General features: G+C 37.6%; 2 protein-coding genes across 2 annotated transcripts; both read left to right on the forward strand.

Moving 5' to 3' along the window:
• The first annotated feature begins 3,345 nt into the window (after nt 1-3,345).
• LOC112023815 (proteasome subunit alpha type-5) lies at nt 3,346-12,695 on the forward strand. The gene is made up of 10 exons (XM_024056437.2): nt 3,346-3,467; nt 3,802-3,845; nt 3,954-4,035; nt 4,973-5,053; nt 8,184-8,297; nt 8,422-8,523; nt 10,189-10,247; nt 11,905-12,007; nt 12,136-12,201; nt 12,304-12,695. Exons 2-10 carry the CDS (start codon nt 3,832-3,834, stop codon nt 12,394-12,396), a joined length of 714 nt encoding a protein of 237 aa, XP_023912205.1. The 5' UTR covers nt 3,346-3,467; nt 3,802-3,831; the 3' UTR covers nt 12,397-12,695.
• A 3,083-nt stretch (nt 12,696-15,778) lies between these two features.
• Nucleotides 15,779-16,927, forward strand: LOC112023810 (uncharacterized). Its single transcript, XM_065776054.1, has one exon. It carries the CDS (start codon nt 15,779-15,781, stop codon nt 16,925-16,927), a length of 1,149 nt encoding a protein of 382 aa, XP_065632126.1.
• The last annotated feature ends 3,554 nt before the right edge of the window (nt 16,928-20,481 follow it).

Genomic DNA, 20,481 nt, shown 5'->3' on the forward strand with positions numbered 1-20,481 from the left:
CCCTGAACAGTGCATCCTAACCTACCGCCACTTACACAGAGCTAAAAGAAGATGCTTGACGTGACATGTATTCAAGCAAACTCATGGATGAGGAACAAGTGGACGATGGAGATGAAGAGGAGGGTGGCTATATAAAGGGAGAGGAAGAGCAAAAGAAGGGGGACAGGACTGTAACCCTAAGACCTTTGTTCATCAGATAAACAATAAAATAGCTCTTCGGATTTTCTGGAGTTACGTGTAATTTCATGTTTGCTTGTGTTTAAAAGCTGTGATTCGTTGTTCTCAATCCAATACTTATCCTAGCTCTTTCACCCATACTCTACAAATTTATTATTTTGGGCTTGGGCCACAAATCCTAACCCTACAATACCTTTTCATCCAACAGACACCTTTTCATTTCTGTTAATAGACACTTTTTAGTATATCCAGTATGAAAGTAATGACCTTTCAATAGACATTTTTTAGTATATCAAATTTGAAGGGTTATGACATTTTAATAGGGACCTTTTGGCATATATATTACAACATATATTATATATACCTGTATATACAACACAAACTAAACTAGAGATGCAATATTCTATCTCTTATTCCTTCCCACAAAAAACTAATAAATAAAACGACATTTATTTCTTCTACCTAACTAATAAAATTTTGTGCTATTTCTTTCAATATATATATATATATATATATTTTTTCTCTCTCTCTCTATATATATATATATATATATAAATAGATAAAACTTAGAGAAAATCCAATTAGATTCTACAATTGAAATCCAATTTTGAGCTATGTGTTCTAAATTATTTATTTTTAAAAAGAGTTTTATTTCTTAATTTTGGAGTCAAATGTGGAACTATATCATAAATATCCATCAAAGTGAGTTATTACGTACAAAAATCAAAGAGTCTAAAATTAATGAATATGAATTTATTTTTAAAAAAATTTTAAAATGGACAATTTACATTTTTTACCTAATAATATTCTTACAAGATTTTTTAAAGAGTTAAAAAAAAATATATGGAATTGACTATCAATAATATTTGTAAAAATTATACCATACATCTTAATTATATCCATGCATATGTATGGGGTTACAAACTAGTATATATTAATAGCCAAAACTTAGAGAAAATCTAATTATATTTTAATTGGATTCTTAATTTTGATTCACGTGTCACATTTAATTTTTAATTTTGTGCAAAATGAATTATTGAATGTAAAAATCGAAGAGTCCAAATCCAATTATATTCCAAATTGGATTTTAAAGAGTTCAATTTTCTGCCACATGTCTATCTAAGTTTTAAATTTTTGTGGCAAGTGAATTATTGAGTGCAAAAATCGAAGAGTCTAAAATTATATATATATATATATATAGATATATATAGGCGAAACTACAATGTTTATCCCTCAAATTTACCTTTGGAACACAATTGGTCCCTTAAGTTTCAACTGAACATAGTTAGTCCTTCAAGTTTAAAAAATTAGTTGTATTGGTCCTTTTACTAACTGCTGTTAGTGTTGTTACTTACATGGCTAACAGAACAATAACTTGACATTTATCATAAGATATCATAAGATAATATCTGGAGACTTTTATGTCATAGGCTTTAATCCCATTTCCCTCGATGAACACACAGTTTACTTGCTCTCTACTCAAACAATTGATTACGGATCTGTTTTATAATCTGTAAGCACTTCTATTTGAGAGCAACTGCCTCATGGCATTATGTCTCTAACGAATATGTCAAGACCTACCATAACTTTGTATACTACCAAAACAATAATTGGTAATCAAACATTTAGAAATAGGTGGCACATTTCTCATGACATTGCTTTGTAGCTTGAACAAAGCCCCCCTTTAACAAGCATGCACATGAGTCTTGGTCCTATCACTTTCTTTTTAAAAAGACACCCTCACTTAAGTATGTCTCTTTCTCTCTCTTTGATTCAAATGCTAATGCACAAAAGATTTTCTTTCTTTGAGAGTTTCTCAAAAATTGTTTTTCATGAATAAGAGACTATAAATATATACGTTATTGAACAAACACACTATTTCAGAAAAAACTGCTATATATATATATATATTTATTGACTCAAAAAATAAAATATTATTATTATTTGGATAAGAGGGCACATTTCATACATGCCTAAAGTCCAACCTATTAGCATATAAACTCGTATTCTCTATAATTTTCTGTGTTATTGATTGCAAAGAAACCATACCGGCACTGTTATAGGTTCAACACCATTCGTCTCTATAGCCGTCTCTCCCTTATATAAGCGAAGTCACTCCTAAATCCTAGTACAAGTCAGACAGGCCTCCTTTTATAATCATAGTTGCTGACTTAAGTCTTTTCTTTAGAATCTTTACAAGACCAAAACTGAAGTGGCCCAAATACAAACTTCTTGTTTGTGTTTCGGTGAAGTAATTGGAATGCCCACAACAAATGTTCAATTAATGCTATGTTTGGAAGTTTGGAGAGAGAGGAAGTAGAGGGGAAGGGAGTAGTGGGGAGAAGAGTAGAGGGGAATGGGAATCTTCTACCTTGTTTGGATGTTTTTAAAATTAAGTAAAAAGAAGGAGAATAATTAGCATTTTCATAGTTTGTAATTTTGTTAATATAGTAAAGGTAAATTTGATAATTCACTTGGTCAAGCATTTCTATGCTTTACTCTCTCACCAAATCTTTTCAATTTAGGTGAATTAAAAATGAGGGGTTAGAAGTAGTTAAAACCCCTCAAATCTCTCCCCATAAAACATTCAAACAAGGTGATTTAACTTACTGTCCTTCCCTTTACTCTACTTTTCTCAACTCTCCATCCATCCAAACAGGCTATAAGAGTTTGAAGACCACAAACCACTTGCACAACTCTTATGAATCCCATGAAATTTATTTCAATTCTTTTTTCTTTTTGGTTCTTTTCTTTTTCTTTGCTTCTGAATCTCTTCAAGGTTTGGCTTGACTTTGGCCCATCTTGTAACATTGAACTTCCACGTGAATCGGTTCTTCAATGAGTTTTCTATTTTCACTCTTCCACAAATTCCTGTTAGTGTTTAAAGCCTTTATCACCACTTAAACAAAGATGATTTATAATCAATCACAAAATAGCATAAGAATAAGGCTAAATATGCAAATATGAGAGTATTTCATGCACTTCATGTCGAAAAACCGATCCAATGATTAGTCAATGACTTGTATTTTTAGGAAACTAACGACTTGGGCCTCTCATATAAGTCCTTGTAAATATTGAAGCAAGTTTACGAATGGGTCCAATTTGAACAAAGCCGAGCCTGGCCCAGCCCATGGAAAAGAAACCTTCTTCCCCAACAAGAAAACTTTAGACCTTTATTATTATTTTTTTTTGAGAAACATTTAGACCTTTATTATTCTTCTTCGTTTTCAATCAGAGTAAAGCTCTCACTCTCTCTCTCTCTCACGCAAACACACCATTCAATCAAAGCGGTAAATCTCTCTCTCTCTCTCTCTCTCTCTCTCTCTGATTTCTCTGATTCAATTTGATTCTTCTTTGATTCACTCTTCGCTGTTCTAAGATTATCAAAACCCTCGCTCTTCGATTGGTGTGAAAAACCCTCATTGCCTGAGCTAAAAGCTTGCATTTGAGAGATCTATTACTTTCTCACTCTCTCTCTGCTTCTATACTCGTTTTTCATTTTCAGTTTCTAACAATTTCAGTCTGAGAAAATCAATATGTTTGTTTTCACATATATATGCTTGTGTAATTAGCGAAACTTTTGTTAATGAAACTGATCTAGGGTTTATGTTCTGCAAATTCTAGGGTTTTTTTGTTAATCGAATCGAAGTGAAAATGTTTCTCACAAGGTGAGCTACAATGTTGTTTTTAATTATTATTTATTTTGCTTAATTGTAGATATTATTAGTTTGATATTAATTTTTTTTTTAATTTTTTTGGTTTTGGTGTTTGTGAAGGACTGAGTATGACAGAGGAGTGAACACATTTTCTCCAGAAGGGAGGTTGTTTCAGGTGGAATATGCCATTGAGGCAATCAAGGTAATCCCTTTTCTCTCTTACACTCTGTTTCCTTGGAATGTCTTTTTTCTCTGAGAAAATGAAGTTATTAGAAAGATATATCTTTGTATACTTTTTTCTTTTGGGGATCCATAAAGAGTAGGATTTGGTGGTCTCACAAAATTTTGGGTAAATTACATGGAACCTGCTATAGAGGAAGTTTAAAAGTAACAAATTAAACTTTAACTCAGTTAAGTTTAATGGGTTTGAAGCAATTAGCCCTTATTTTTAAAGTAACCCACTTCCTATTTTGGGGATTGAGGTGAGAAATGGCTTGATGAACTGTTTGCTATGCACTGGCCCTGTTCACTGGGCTGAGGACTGAATTTGTTACTTTTTAAAGTTTCAGGTTTAATTTGTTACTTTTGAAAAGAATTAGTTTGTTACAATTTAAAACTTCAAGGTTTCATTTTTTACTTTTGAAATTGTCGGGTTTAATTTCACTTTTACATAGGCTCACTACTGACATTACTTTTATTACCACCAATCACAACATGCCAACTTAGCAGTTGTGGAAAAGATTGTGGAAATGTTGTTTAGAATTCAACTATCCATTAACTACATCTCACATAAAAAGAAAAAAAGAAAAGAAAAAAAAGAGAGAGAACAAAAGAAAGCAATATAGAAAGCATATGTTCACATTGAGTTTTATGGAGAGCTATTTAATAGCGGTTATTACTGCAAGTTCTTGTTGATTTTGGTCTATTTATAATTAAAATTTTGATAAAATTGGCATGATTTTGAAAGTTGAGGGGACTAAAGTGATACAATTAATAGTTAAAGGACCAGATGAACTTTCACAATAGGAGGACCAATTAGTAATTTAATAGTTTTAACTTTCATTGTATCTTCTTATTTTGTGGTCAGGCGCAGTGTATTCTGATTGCAAATGTAATTTTGGGTTTTGGTTTAATTACAGCTGGGATCAACTGCAATTGGGTTGAAGACAAAGGAAGGGGTTGTGCTTGCAGTTGAGAAACGTATCACTTCCCCACTGCTGGTTAGCCTTTTATACTTTTGTGATCTTGATCTCTGTGTGTTTGTTGTTATTTTAACATGTTTATAGCTCTAATAGTTCAGCTTAATAATCCCAAACAGTTTAGATTGTTTCTGATGGAAGAATTTCTAAGAAATTCACATTCATTTTGGGCAAGTATTTCGGTCTGTAACTATTCTATGATTTAGTCAAGAGTCTGGATTCTGGAAAGCCAGATAGTTCGGCAATGTTAAAGAAGTCATTGTCATAACTTTTAACTTCAAAGGAATTTTCTTTCTAGGCCAAGTATAAGCCTTCTGCCCGACAGAGTATTTATATAACTCTAGATCCATTCCTTAGATGTATGATTTTGTACGCAAAGCAGACTCCTTAAAGAGTGCAGCTCATAAGATAAAAGGGTGTTATACTGTTATAGCCTTTCTGCATTTGTATAATTTATAAATATGTAGAAGGTCTTGATTTGATTCTTTTAGACAACATCTATTGTAAGCAAAGACAGATTGGCATCTTTAAAAAGACATCTGCCATCTTGTGGGGGCTTTGGTCCACAGCTCAGACTCCATTTAGGTGAAGCTGGTTCATGAACCTCTCTTGATTTAGGAGTTTCCTTTTCTGTCTATGGCACCATTGTGCCAAATCCAGGAAATCTGTATAATTTAGGGTCTTCATTGTAATTTTTTATTTTTATTTGAACCCTGGACATCTCCGGTGGAACACACTAGGTGGTGCCAGTTGAGCTACATGGCTCTTGCTGGGTGAATGTTATAATTTATATGCATGTTCTGATATATTGAAGGCAATAAGTTGTAAATTTACCATCACATTTGTATTATTTAGGTGTGATGAGGTATACACGCGCTCAAACACATGTTTGTTTCAAGCAGATAGAATAAAACTGTATTCTTTAGGTGGTGAAAATATCATGAATACACTATTGTGTATATGTTAATAATAGTATGGAACTTGCGCGAATTTTACATTACAATCATGACTCATGGACTGACATTAGGATCAATAGAACTTCCAATCAGATTTCAATAGGATACTCTCTTCAAAATTGTATTCCAACCTAACCACCAGTTCATTTGAAAACTAAGGAGTGGTTCTATCTGAATTTTGAAGTGAGGATTCTTCTCTTGTTGATGTCACCACACTTGTTGGTGAGAAATGGCTTGATGAACTGTTCCGTTTGCTACGCGCCGGCCCTGTTCACTGGGCTGTGGACTGAATAAGTTTCAGGTTTAATTTGTTACTTTTGAAACTATAAGAATTAGTTAGTTACAATTTAAAACTTCAAGGTTTCATTTATTACTTTTGAAATTGTCGGGTTTAATTTCACTTTTACATAGGCTCACTACTGACATTACTTTTATTACCACCAATCACAACATGCCAACTTAGCAGTTGCGGAAAAGATTGTGGAAATGTTGTTTAGAATTCAACTATCCATTAACTACATCTCACATAAAAAAAGAAAAGAAAAAAAAGAGAGAGAACAAAAGAAAGCAATATAGAAAGCATATGTTCACATTGAGTTTTATGGAGAGCTATTTAGTAGCGGTTATGACTGCAAGGTCTTGTTGATTTTGGTCTATCTATAATTAAAATTTTGATAAAATTGGCATGATTTTGAAAGTTGAGGGGACTAAAGTGATACAATTAATAGTTAAAGGACCAGATTGAACTTTCACAATAGGAGGACCAATTAGTAATTTAATGGTTTTAACTTTCATTGTATCTTCTTTTTGATACTTTCATTGTATCTTCTTATTTTGTGGTCAGGCGCAGTGTATTCTGACTGCAAATGTAATTTTGGGTTTTGGTTTAATTACAGCTGGGATCAACTGCAATTGGGTTGAAGACAAAGGAAGGGGTTGTGCTTGCAGTTGAGAAACGTATCACTTCCCCACTGCTGGTTAGCCTTTTATACTTTTGTGATCTCGATCTCTGTGTGTTTGTTGTTATTTTAACATGTTTATAGTTCTAATAGTTCAGCTTAATAATCCCAAACAGTTTAGATTGTTTCTGATGGAAGAATTTCTAAGAAATTCACATTCGTTTTGGGCAAGTATTTCGGTCTGTAACTATTCTATGATTTAGTCAAGAGTCTGGATTCTGGAAAGCCAGATAGTTCGGGAATGTTAAAGAAGTCATTGTCATAACTTTTAACTTCAAAGGAATTTTCTTTCTAGGCCAAGTATAAGCTTTCTGCCCAACAGAGTATTTATATAACTCTAGATCCATTCCTTAGATGTATGATTTTGTACGCAAAGCAGACTCCTTAAAGAGTGCAGCTCATAAGATAAAAGGGTGTTAAACTGTTATAGCCTTTCTGCATTTGTATAATTTATAAATATGTAGAAGGTCTTGATTTGATTCTTTTAGACAACATCTATTGTAAGCAAAGATAGATTGGCATGTTTAAAAAGACATCTGCCATCTTGTGGGGGCTTTGGTCCACAGCTCAGACTCCATTTAGGTGAAGCTGGTTCATGAACCTCTCTTGATTTAGGAGTTTCCTTTTCTGTTTATGGCACCATTGTGCGAAATCCAGGAAATCTGTATAATTTAGGGTCTTCATTGTAATTTTTTATTTTTATTTGAACCCTGGACATCTCCGGTGGAACACACTAGGAGGTGCCAGTTGAGCTACATGACTCTTGGTGGGTGAATGTTATAATTTATATGCATGTTCTGATATATTGAAGGCAATAAGTTGTAAATTTACCATCACATTTGTATTATTTAGGTGTGACGAGGTATACACGCGCTCAAACACATGTTTGTTTCAAGCAGATAGAATAAAACTGTATTCTTTAGGTGGTGAAAATATCATGAATACACTATTGTGTATATGTTAATAATAGTATGGAACTTGCGCGAATTTTACATTACAATCATGACTCATGGACTGACATTAGGATCAATAGAACTTCCAATCAGATTTCAATAGGATACTCTCTTCAAAATTGTATTCCAACCTAACCACCAGTTCATTTGAAAACTAAGGAGTGGTTCTATCTGAATTTTGAAGTGAGGATTCTTCTCTTGTTGATGTCACCACACTTGTTGACATATGAAGTATAGGGGATTTGCCTTGTTGAGACCTCTTTTCTTTATATTTATTTTTCAGGAACCCAGCAGTGTGGAGAAAATCATGGAAATAGACGAGCATTTGGGCTGCGCCATGAGTGGACTAATTGCTGATGCTCGAACGCTAGTTGAGCATGCGCGCGTTGAGACTCAGGTATGGTCTTTGTTATCAACGTGCTAGTGGAAAACAAAATCTCTATGTTAATAATATATTTCAATTCATCTTTTTAGGTTCTCCTATGGTGAGCCAATAATATATTTAAATTCATCTTTTTCAGAACCATAGGTTCTCTTATGGTGAGCCAATGACTGTGGAGTCTACGACACAAGCTCTTTGTGATCTGGCCCTACGATTTGGTGAAGGTGATGAAGAATCGATGGTAATAACCACTTAAGCTTGCAATTCTTATGGTAACAACACACACACACACACTTGTTTATGATGTTATTAGTGAAATATGTAATGCCAAAGAAAAGAGAACACCAATGAATACTGTTTTAAGTGGGATTTGGTCAAAAGACTGGCTGGCACATTGCAGTTGGGTTTTCAAGTTGCAACTGTAATCTATATGTAAACCCCCTCAACTCCCTTTGCTTTTATTTGTTTGTTTTATTATACACTGCTAAATCTTGAACTGATTTGTATATCTCAGCCAATGGTGTAAGTCGTGTTGTTTTCTAAAATTTCTACCTTATCTTTTTCCCTACCATTCTTTAAGGTATCTTTTGTCTCTTCAATGTAAATATGACATTTTGAGATGTTCTAGTAGCTAAATTTTGTTTGTAACAGTCTACACGGTCCTTTCGTTTGCTGCCAGCTTTTCTGTTCTTGTTATGGGTCTGATTGTGTTAGCTTGTTTTGTTTAATTGGTTAGGTACAACTTTATAAAACTTCACTTTTTTCTTGGTACAAAACTCATCAGAGAAACTTTTTTCTAGGTACAGTTAGTACTTTTATAGAAGTAACCAAACTCAGTCTTATGTCTATTCAAATCACATATTGCCTTCTCTGCAGTTTAATCTTTATTTCTGTATATTTAGAGATTGGTGAATGATAGTAAAATGAGAGAAATTTGGTTTTAAAATCTTTGGTTGTTTGCTTCTTTTTCTTTTTTTTTTTTCAAACTTTTTTATATTTAATTTTTATGATAATCTGCCTAAAATACATACAAATTTTTGAAGGATATCTTTTTTTTTTTTTCCTTTGGTTTGAGAGGGGAAGGTTCTCTTGATGGGTGATTATGGCTGAATAATACTATAATAACAACAAAGCATGTTGTTGTGGAGTTGAATCCAACATCTTTGGTTAAACAGGTTGTGTCTTCTGACCAAGAAGTTGTCATTGGAAAGTTTATTGGCTTTCCTCTGCAATTAATCTATATTTTTCTTCTAGGCATGGTCCATTGTAACTGAAAAGTAATATCAGATGCTTAACCCTGTGTTATGCTTCAGATCCTCTTGCAAGTGTCTATTTTTTAATCTAAGACTGCATCAAAATGCAAAGCCTATTGTGTTGACCCTTCAAATCTTTCAATAGAAGAAAAGGTGATTGTGCAATCTTATTATATCCCCATATCCAGTTTGTTAGTGTTTGAAACTTTATTTTTTATCAAAACCAATTAGTATGTTGGTGTAGTTGCCTGTTTGGGATCTGCCACTGGTCTTTGGACAAAATTGCATCTCTTACTTCATAAACAAGGGGTGAAGGATGAGGTCATGGGTTCAATTCCGTATGTGTGTGAATTGTGTTTATCTAGCAGAACAAAATGTTGCACGTTCTTGCAGAAGTTTAAATTTCATATTTACAGTGCTATAATTAATTTACACTCACTCACCCTCAAGTACATTTTGTGATGGGATGCTGTTCTCTCTCATTTTATGAGAAGAGACAATATCATAATGTTTATAGCCTATAGGCGTTTGCATCTCTTGCAGTTAAAATATTCTTGCTTGTTTTTATTTGGATCCTCTTTGACAACCTGATATTATATTCTAGATCTTTCATTCTTTAATGCTTTCTGATGTATGTTATTCTTTTTGTGCAGTCTCGACCGTTTGGAGTTTCTCTTCTCATTGCTGGCCATGATGAGAATGGGCCCAGCTTGTAAGTATTAGTTTGCTTACCATATTTACTAGCAATCTTTGGATAAATGTGATCCAACAAATGGTAAAATTAAATTAAAAAAAATAATATATATATATATGTGTGTGTGTGTGTGTGTTTGTGTGTGTCAGTTTGTTTTAAGGATTTGCTTAGCATATTTTATTAGTATGCAGCTACCGATGCAAACAATGATTTGGTTGCTAATGACTCTTTGTTGCTTCAGAACATGATTCTTCATTATTAGAGTATTTCAAACTTATTAGGACTTCCTTGTGACTTTGCGATAAACATGGGATTGCAAAACCTTTATTATTTAATAGGATAAATAACAATTTACCCCCTTGTGGTATGGCTCAGTCTCAATTTAGTTCACAAACTTTCAATTGTTACATCTGACTCCCCAAAGTTTGGACTAAAATGAAACTTTTAGGGTTCTGTCAAAATTAACATGTTTTACATTTTTTGGACAACAAATGACCCCTTTTTGGTTTGACCCAATAACTATTTAGTCCCACAAGCTGTGCAATTATTAAATTTGACCCCAAAAGTTAGGATTAAAATGAAATTGTTACAGGGAATTCAGACAGAACCCTAATGGTTTCATTTTAGTAGAAACCTGAGGCTTCAAATGTAACACTTGAAAGTTTGGGGTCTAAATCGAACCATGAGGGGGTAAATTGTAATCATACCTATTTAATATTGACCAAAAACCTTTTTCAGACAGTTATTAATTCATAACTTCAAAATTAATGTCAATATTATTTAATTTTTTTGGTGATGACCTTGACATTTAATGTCAGAATTATAGTTATGACCAGCTGCAAAATTAATTTGGCATTTAACATAATTTAGTTTTTGTCTTGCTAGAAACCTAAAATACATATTTTGCAAGTGCAATTTTATTGCATTATTTAAAAGTAATATCTTTATGCATACATTGTTAATTTATTTTACATGCTCCCCTCAACCCAAATAGACCCCTCATTCAACTAAAAAAGACCCGCATTCCAACTAATTACTGTTGGCTGTACTATTTATTTTTGGCTCCTCAATCCTATTTACAGTCATCTTTCTACCGTCCTTTCTTCTTTATAACTTTAACGTTGTAATTTTGACCTCCCCTTTGTGGTTTTTGTCCCTTCTACATTAATGGTAATCATGCTCTAACTCTGCTCATGCTGAGAAAATTTATAAAATCAGGCTTTAAATACTTTCATGCTCTTGTTCCCACTTCCCACATTACATGCTATAATGCAGCTTTTCCTACTTTTGGTTGGGGGATTTGGGTGAGTGGTGGGGGGGGGTGGTGGAGATAAGTGGATAACAGAATTACGACTGTTCTGAAAGCTAATAAATTCTCTCAGTCTTACTTCTCAGCTTAGCTCCTTACCAACACATTCACTTAGTCAACATAAAAGCATAAAGGCCATAGATTTCCATTTATAGTCTTTCCATTGGATATAGACGTCACAATTACAGTAGTGCTGAGATGTGCATATTTGTAGGTAAAAATCTACAACACACCCCCCCCCCCCCCTCCCCAACCCAATAGCCCCATCCCTCCAGTTTTAAGTGTATAATTTCTTGATGCTTATTGTATGTGTATCCTTCTGTTTTTCTCGTTCTTTGACCATGTAAGAAAACTAATGAAATGCAGATATTATACCGATCCATCTGGCACATTTTGGCAATGCAATGCCAAGGCTATTGGGTCGGGTTCAGAGGGTGCAGACAGCTCTCTGCAAGAGCAATACAACAAGGTATATTTTGTGTGTGTGTAGCACAAGCTCTCTGCAATACAAGTATTTCTCCTAGTGTTAATTATTTATTTTTGCTACTGTAAACTTGAAAAATTGAAGGGATATATTATATATTCTATTATCTGCAGGACATCACTCTCCAAGAAGCTGAAACCATTGCTCTTTCCATTCTGAGGCAGGTTATGGAAGAAAAGGTAAGAGTTTCTTGGAATTGCTGATTCATTATGTTATGCATCATGTCTAACTTATCATATTTTCCTTTCATCACATTGATTTATCTATGTTGTTGAACCTAGGTGACACCCAATAACGTTGACATTGCAAAAGTGGCTCCAAATTACCATCTATATACCCCTGCAGAGGTGGAGGCGGTTATAGCTCGCCTATGAGTGCAAGTCCTCACATTGCAAATTTTAGATTTGTGTCGCACTTATTGAAGATGAAATCCCTTGATGGATTGGTGACAAATGCTGTATCATTGCGAAAAACTAAAACAAAATGGAAGCATTTCATGGGAACTTGAATAGAATACTTTTGCAATTAAATCTTGCCTGGCTAATGTTGGTTGCAGTTAAATGCTTGGCTATCTGAACTTGGTGGTTTTTGATATACAGACTAGAGGAATCTCAAGATTATGATTGACTTTATTTTGTTCATGATATATTTCATTGGCAGATGCTTCGTATCTTGTTTTTGGGTTACTAAAAAAATTGTTAATGTTTTATGGGCCATACATTTCTGTAATCTTTCTTAATTCCGTGCTCCATTTTAAATAGCTCAGAGATAAGAGCATGTGGTTCGTATTAGAGCACGTACATGAAAGAAGACTTGCAAATTTAACAAAAATAAATATATAAAAGATGATTCTTGCAAACCAAGATTGTCGGGAGACCATAGAAACTTGATCATTCTAGTACGAGACCATATAAACTTGAGCATTCGAGTACAGATTATAATAGAACAAGAAGACCATAGAAACTTGATCATAATGCTACAGATAGGAATTAAAACTCTCAGAAAAAAATGGAAGATGCTTGCAAGCTACGATCATATGGTTATGACTGATGTGCCTGAAGAGACCTGGACAAGAACTTTTAAATCAAATGAATCACAACACAGCTGAAGCTTTATAATAATGCCACAGATAATAGAACATGAAAATAGACACTCACAAGCCATAAACACAATGTATTAACTGCTATTGTTGAATATTCGAGAGCAGCCATAGACAGAGCAAAACGTCTGGAGAGCCATCAAGGACGAGCAAGATTGCAGCAAAAAGTGTGCGAACATTTCGTAAAGTAGATGCACACTTCCTGGCGAATTTGCGAGCCTTAACCTTTTGTAAACCATTATAGTAGTTGTTGACATCTGCAATTGCCTTGTACAATTCATGTGTACCATTGAAGATCTTTACAACCTCGTCATCCATCAAGGACTCAGTTTTCGGAATTCCATGATCCCTCAATACCTTCACATCTTTTCTGGTCTCTATAATCCCATTCATCAATTCAATATACTGTGTAAAAACCAGAGACTCAGACTCAGACTCAGACTCATCAAACTTGGACATTGCTTCATATGCCACCAGGTTCTAATTATTACCTCTTGAGTTAACATTTATTTTAATGTTAGGGAGCTTAAATATGATTGTGCCACGGTCTCAAACCCAATGGCTGTGATGTGGTTTGTGAAGGACAATTTCACCCCTCCATCACAAAGTTTTGATGCTGTTGGAATCAAAATTTCCTTTCCAGCCAAAGCATTATTATTAATAGAGGAGGGATCAAGATTTGACCATGGTAGCTCAAGTAAACCTTTTACTAGCTCTGTTGGTTTTGATTCAACATGTCAGATAGTGCCAAGAGCCTTGTAGATTAATTAATACCTTCCAATGCACAATAAGTGTATATATATTGATGACGAAGTAAATCATGGAAGAGGTAAGCTGGACCGACGAAGAAAGCCTTCAATGACGAGAAGACACTTTACTGACGGGGACAACATTTCATTCAATACCATCAGTTAATGACAGGGACGGTTACAAAACCAGTCGGACAGACCGTTGGGACAAAATTAAAGCCATATGATGAGGTCAGAAAACGTTACCCAGAGGGAAATTAAACCACCATAATTATCCAACGGCTAGAGCCTACAACAACATATATAAATCCCTCACACTCTCCCAAAGCAAAGGTATGAACATATTGAGATTGATACTATTTGATTGCTTATTCTTGAGTAATTCTTGACACTAACTTTAGCATCGGAGACGTTGTGGTAGGCACCACACCGGTGACCGTCCTTGAGAAAACGTCTTTGCAAGAGGCCGAAGATCGTCCTTGTCTGCATTCACTGACTGACGAATTCACACTTCATCAGTTTGGCGTCGTCTGTGGGAAACAACATTTTTCGTGTTCAAACTCGAAATAGTGGTTTCCTACTCTTGTTCTTTTTAGAATGGAGTCCAATCAAGATTCTGCAGCCCTAGCTCAGCAAGTTTAGGCCCTTGCAGCCACAGTTGAAGAGCTGACTAGGCAAAACCAGGAAATGAGGCTACGACTTCAGCAGGAGGAAAATCGTTCGAAGGGAAATCAGGAAGGCGAAAGGGATAGCTACAGAAGAAGTGACCATCGAGGGCCAAACACTCCCGCCGAGCAAAATTCAGACATTCTTCGGGAGATGAGGAGGGAGATGGACGAACTAAGGAATGCCATCAAAGAAAAAACAGAGCGGAGCGTGGATCGGATGGTTCGAGCGACGGATTCGCTATTCACAACAGCAGTCCTCGACTGTCCAGTGCCGTCAAAATTCCGGTTACCTCAGCTCGAGCCCTTTGATGGGCTGAAGGACCCCCAAGATCACCTGAATACTTTCAAAACAACCCTGGGGCTTCAGCAGCCCCCAGATGAAATATTGTGTCGTTCCTTCCCAACAACACTCAAGGGGGCTGCCCGGGAATGGTTCACGAAATTGCCAACGTCGTCCATCGACACATTCGAGTAGTTGAGCAACGCCTTCCTGCGCCACTTTATTGGAGGACAACGACCAAAGAGAATCGCGGATCACCTGTTCACCATCAGGCAGGGAGAGAAGGAGACCTTGAGGTCATATGTGAAACGCTTTACCAGGGAGACACTGGAGGTAGACGAGGCTGACGATATGGTGCAGTTGACAACCTTCAAGGCAGGGTTGAAGTCTAGGGAGCTCATTAGCTCACTCGCGAAGAACCCCCCAAAGACGATGGTTGAAATGCTCCTTAAAGTGCAGAAATACACGAACGCTGAGGACGCGTTGGCTGCTATCAGGGACGAAGGTAGAACGGGGGACAAAGGGAAAAGGGAAGACGACCGTAGAGGACAAAAGCGAGACCGTCCGGATCGTCGGAATAATGACGGAGTTAGAAGGAAAGATGATAAAAGTCCACGAACGGTAAAATTCACCCTTCTTGTTATGCCTGTTGACAAAATTTTGACGCAGATTCAAGATGAACACTATCTTAAATGGCCACGACCATTGCATTCGTCCCCTAACGTCCGTGACAAGAGTAAGTATTGTCGATTCCACAAAGATCACGGCCATTACACTGAAGATTGTAAGGATCTCAAAGAGTAAATAGAGGAATTGATACGAAAAGGGAAGTTGCAGAAGTTTATAAAGAAGGGAGAATACAGAAAATTTCGAGATGAAAACAAAGGCCAACATGAGTCCTCGTCCAAGAGCGGAAGTCATTAGTCCCAGACTCCCCAAAATGTGATCGAGGAAATACAGATGATCTTAGGGGGGCCTGTCACAGGAGGTTCATTCAAGTCGCTTAAGAAAGCACATCAACAACAGGTGAATAGCGTCCATATGGAGCCCCCACCAAAGTACAGACGAACTGATCAAGATATGGCCTTTAACGAGAATGATGCTAGAGGAGTGAAACAGCCTCATAATGACCCTTTGGTTGGAATGCTTACCATAGAAGGGTTCAACACCAAAAGGATCCTCGTGGACAACAGCAGTTCTGCTGACATCATCTACTTTCCTGCATTCCAGCAATTGAAACTGGACCCAAGAAGACTACGTCCGTTTGATTCCCCCCTCGTTAGCTTCAGCGGCGACAGAGTATATCCCAAAGGCATAGTGACGCTGGCTGTAACAGTGGGAACATACTCGAGGCAATTGACTCGTCAGATAGACTTCTTGGTGGTAGATTGTCCCTCGTCATATAACGTCATTATTGGGAGGCCAGCGCTCAACAAGTGGAAGGCGTCCACATCCACCTACTGCCTGAAGGTAAAATTCCCAACAGAAAATGGTATCGGTGAAGTTAAAGGAGACCAAATTCTAGCTCGGGAGTGTTACCAGGCTGTGTTTGCAGCCAAGGAAAACCACGCGTGGACGATAGAAGAAAAAGAGGAAGAGAAAACAGAGGCATTGGAAGCAGTGGAGCTGTTCGAAAGGGAACCAACGAAAACAACCAGAATAGGGACGACCCTGAGTCTTGAGATGGGAACGAAGCTCATTCAGTTTCTTAGGGAGAACTTAGACGTCTTTGCCTGGAGCCATGATGACATGCCAAGCATATCTCCCGAAATCATCCAACACAGGTTGAATGTGGACCCAAAGAGGAAGCCCATCAAGCAGAGACAAAGAACCTTTGCACCCAAAAAAGACCAAGCCGTCACTGACGAAGTGAGCAAACTCTTGGCGGCAGGCTTCATTAGGGAGGTATATTATCCAGATTGGCTTGCAAACGTCGTCCTAGTAAAGAAAGCAAATGGGAAATGGAGGATGTGCGTGGACTTCACGGACCTAAACAAGGCCTGCCCAAAGGACAGCTTTCCTCTTCCAAGGATAGACCAGCTCGTAGACTCTACAGCTGGGCACAAGCTGTTGACGTTCATGGACGCGTTCTCGGGTACAACCAGATAAAAATGGCTGACGAGGACCAGGAGAAAACCACCTTCATTACCAGTCAAGGGCTCTATGTTATAAGGTAATGCCGTTTGGACTGAAGAACGCTGTGGCAACTTATCAGAGATTGGTAAATAAAATGTTCGTCAAGCAGATAGGCAGGAACATGGAGGTGTACGTTGACGATATGCTCGTCAAGAGCAAAGAAGAGCTTGCACATCTGGATGACCTGAGGGAGACGTTCAATACCCTCAAACAATACCGAATGAAGCTGAACCCTGGTAAATGCGTTTTTAGTGTTGCCTCCAGAAAATTCCTGGGATTCATGGTGTCTCAGAGAGGAATAGAAGCAAATCCTGAGAAGGTACAAGCAATAATCAATATGGCATCACCTAAGACCGTCAAGGAGGTCCAGAAGCTCACGGGCCGGATTGCAGCACTCAACAGGTTCGTTTCTAGAGCGACGGACAAATGCTTGCCTTTCTTTAAGACCCTAAAGCAAGCTTTTGAATGGACTGATGAATGCGAAGCGGCATTCCAAGAGCTCAAACGTTACCTTAGCAACCCGCCACTTCTAAGCCCGTCAAAGGAAGGTGAAAACTTGTATTTATACTTAGCAGTATCATCTACAGCAGTCAGTGCAGCCTTAATTCGAGAAGAGGATAGGAAACAGCTCCCAGTTTACTACGTCAGCCAAGCCTTCCAGGGGGCTGAGTCTAGGTACCCAAAGATCGAGAAAATCACATTCGCATTGATAGTAGCCTCGCGCAAGCTCAGGCAATACTTCCAGGCAAATCCAATCTTAGTGATGACGGACCAACCCATCAAGAAGTCTATGAACAAGCCTGAAGCAGCTGGGAGGATGGTCCAATGGGCAATTGAACTCAGCCAATTCGATGTGGAGTACCATCCCAGGACGGCCATTAAAGCACAAGCGTTGGCAGACTTCATCGCCGAATTTACCTATCCAGACGAGTCCAACCATGCCAGCGAAAACAAAATATGGATAATGCAAATTGATGGCTCGTCAGCCCAAAAAAGAGGGGGAGTAGGGGTAGTCATAACCACCCCTGACGGAGAAGTATTGAGATATGGAGTTCAGCTAAAATTCCCAGCCACTAATAACGAGGCTGAGTACGAAGGAATTCTGACAGGCCTAAGGCTTGGGAAAGAGCTTAGGGCCAGGAACCTGTTGGTCCAGAACGACTCAAAGTTAGTAATTGGGCAAATCAAAGGGGAATACGAAGCAAAAGAAGAAAGAATGCAGAAATACCTCAAATTGACGAAGCACTTGATGAAAGAATTCGAAAAAGTGGAGTTCATCCAAATTCCGAGAAGCCAGAATAAGGCCGCAGACGAAGTTTCAAAGATAGCCTCGTCGGAAGGAACAGAATCAAAGACAGACCTGATGATGGAGATACAGAAAAACCCCAGCATAGAAGAAATTTTAACATTCGCAATCCAGAGCGAAAGTAGCTGGATGACGCCCATCATGTCCTTCCTCCAAGATGGACACCTACTCCAGGACGCAGATGAAGCCAGGAAGATCAAGAAGAGAGCCGCCAGATTCACGATTCTCAATGACGCCTTATACAAAAGAGGTTTCTTCATGCCTTACTTGAGGTGCGTTGACGAAGGAGAGGCGGAATACGTCCTGAGGGAAGTGCATGAAGGAATTTGTGGGGACCATGTAGGACCAAGATCCTTGGTGAGAAAGATTATGCGAGCAGGGTACTTCTGGCCAACCATGCAAGATGACGCATCAAGGTTCGTCAAAAAATGTGACAAATGTCAGAGGTTCGGGAATATTCAACACCTGCCATCAGAAAAGCTGACGACGATAACATCTCCATGGCCGTTTGCACAATGGGGAATCGACATCGTTGGCCTCCTACCTCAAGGCAAAGGTCAGGTAAAATTCTTGCTAGTTGCTATTGATTATTTTACTAAATGGGTTGAAGCAGAGGCATTGGCGATCATCACCGAGACCAGAATCCAGGGTTTCATCTGGAAGAATATAATCTGCAGATTCGGGATTCCAAGGACGATCATATCAGACAACAGACGACAGTTCGATTACCAAGGTTTCAGAGACTTCTGCTCAGGCCTAGGCATCAAGAACCAATTTTCATCACCAGGCCACCCACAAGCAAATGGACAGACGGAAGTGACGAACCGCACGTTGCTCAAGATCATAAAGACCAAGCTAGACGATGCGAAAGGTGCCTGGCCAGAAGAACTGCCCAACGTCCTGTGGGCCTACAGAACCACGGCCAGAACCCCAACGGGAGAAACCCCCTTCAGACTTACCTACGGTACAAAAGCAGTGATCCCTGTCGAAGTTGGAATAACCAGCACCAGACGGGAAGCGTTCAACGAAGAAGAGAATGACGATCTATTGCGAGTTGATCTAGATTGCCTTGACGAAGTACGAGACAAAGCCCTCAGCAGGATGACTGAATACCAGAAGAAGATGATAGAGTACTACAACAGAAGGGTGAAACTCAGGCGACTCAACATAGGAGACCTCGTCCTGCGCAAAGTAACCCAAGCAACCAAAGACCCAACTCAAGGAAAGCTCGGCCCTACTTGGGAAGGACCATACAAAGTCATCCACTACTCCAGACAAGGCAGCTACCATCTGGAGACCTTAGACGGACAAAGGCTCCCAAGGCCATGGAACGTTGAACATTTGAAGAAATACCATCAGTAGATGTAATTGAAAGACGTATTCGTCATTAACTATCAATAAATTGATTATTCAGCTAATATTCATGTTCAAACAGGCTCGCTCTAAGAATCTAACAAAAGCCAAAAATGGCTAAGTAACAAGATTCCGCGTAGACGGATGTAAGTTACTGACGAATAAACCCGCCTAAGAGCCCAAAAAATGGCTAAGTAACAAGATTCCGCGAAGACGGATGTAAGTTACTGACGAAGATAATGTCACTAAGAGTGATTAAAAAGCCAAAAAAAGGGCTAAGTAGTAAGATTCCACATTGACGGATGTAAACTACTGACGACGACTAACTAAGAGTGATTGAAAAGCCAAAAAATGGCTAAGTAGTAAGATTCCGCATTGACGGATGTAAACTACTGACGACGACTAACTAAGAGTGATTAAAAAGCAAAAAAAAAAAAACGGCTAAGTAGTAAGATTCCGCATTGACGGATGTAAACTACTGACGACTACAAAACCCTGAAAAAGGTATAAGTCATAAGAAGTCGAAAAAATGGCTAAGTAACAAGATTCCGCGTAGACGGATGTAAGTTATTGACGTAGATAATATCACTAAGGGTGATTGAAAAGCCAAAAAATGGCTAAGTAGTAAGATTCCGCGTTGACGGATGTAAACTACTGACGCTCGCAGTTCCAAAGAAGGTATGTCTCATAGAGACGAAAAATGTTTCACATAACACATCACATGTGCAATTAAGAGCATATAACTTGTAAACACAGGTAAGATTCAAGAAGTAAGTTAAAAATACCATTGTTTCTTTACAAACCCATAAACACTGGGCTTAAACATTGTTCCCCAAAAAGAAATACGTTTCTGAATAAGATTTACAAA

This window comes from Quercus suber, unplaced genomic scaffold (genome assembly GCF_002906115.3).
Source record: "Quercus suber isolate HL8 unplaced genomic scaffold, Cork oak 2.0 scaffold_127, whole genome shotgun sequence".
NCBI lineage: Eukaryota > Viridiplantae > Streptophyta > Magnoliopsida > Fagales > Fagaceae > Quercus > Quercus suber.

What these genes read in the sequence shown, in the direction of transcription:
- LOC112023810 (XM_065776054.1), top strand. Translation starts at nt 15,779, where the DNA reads ATGATCTTAGGGGGGCCTGTCACAGGAGGTTCATTCAAGTCGCTTAAG.
- LOC112023815 (XM_024056437.2), top strand. An exon ending in ATGCCATTGAGGCAATCAAG is followed by an intron (nt 4,036 to 4,972) that starts GTAATCCCTTTT and finishes GTTTAATTACAG; the next exon opens with CTGGGATCAACTGCAATTGG. An exon ending in GGCAGGTTATGGAAGAAAAG is followed by an intron (nt 12,202 to 12,303) that starts GTAAGAGTTTCT and finishes TGTTGAACCTAG; the next exon opens with GTGACACCCAATAACGTTGA.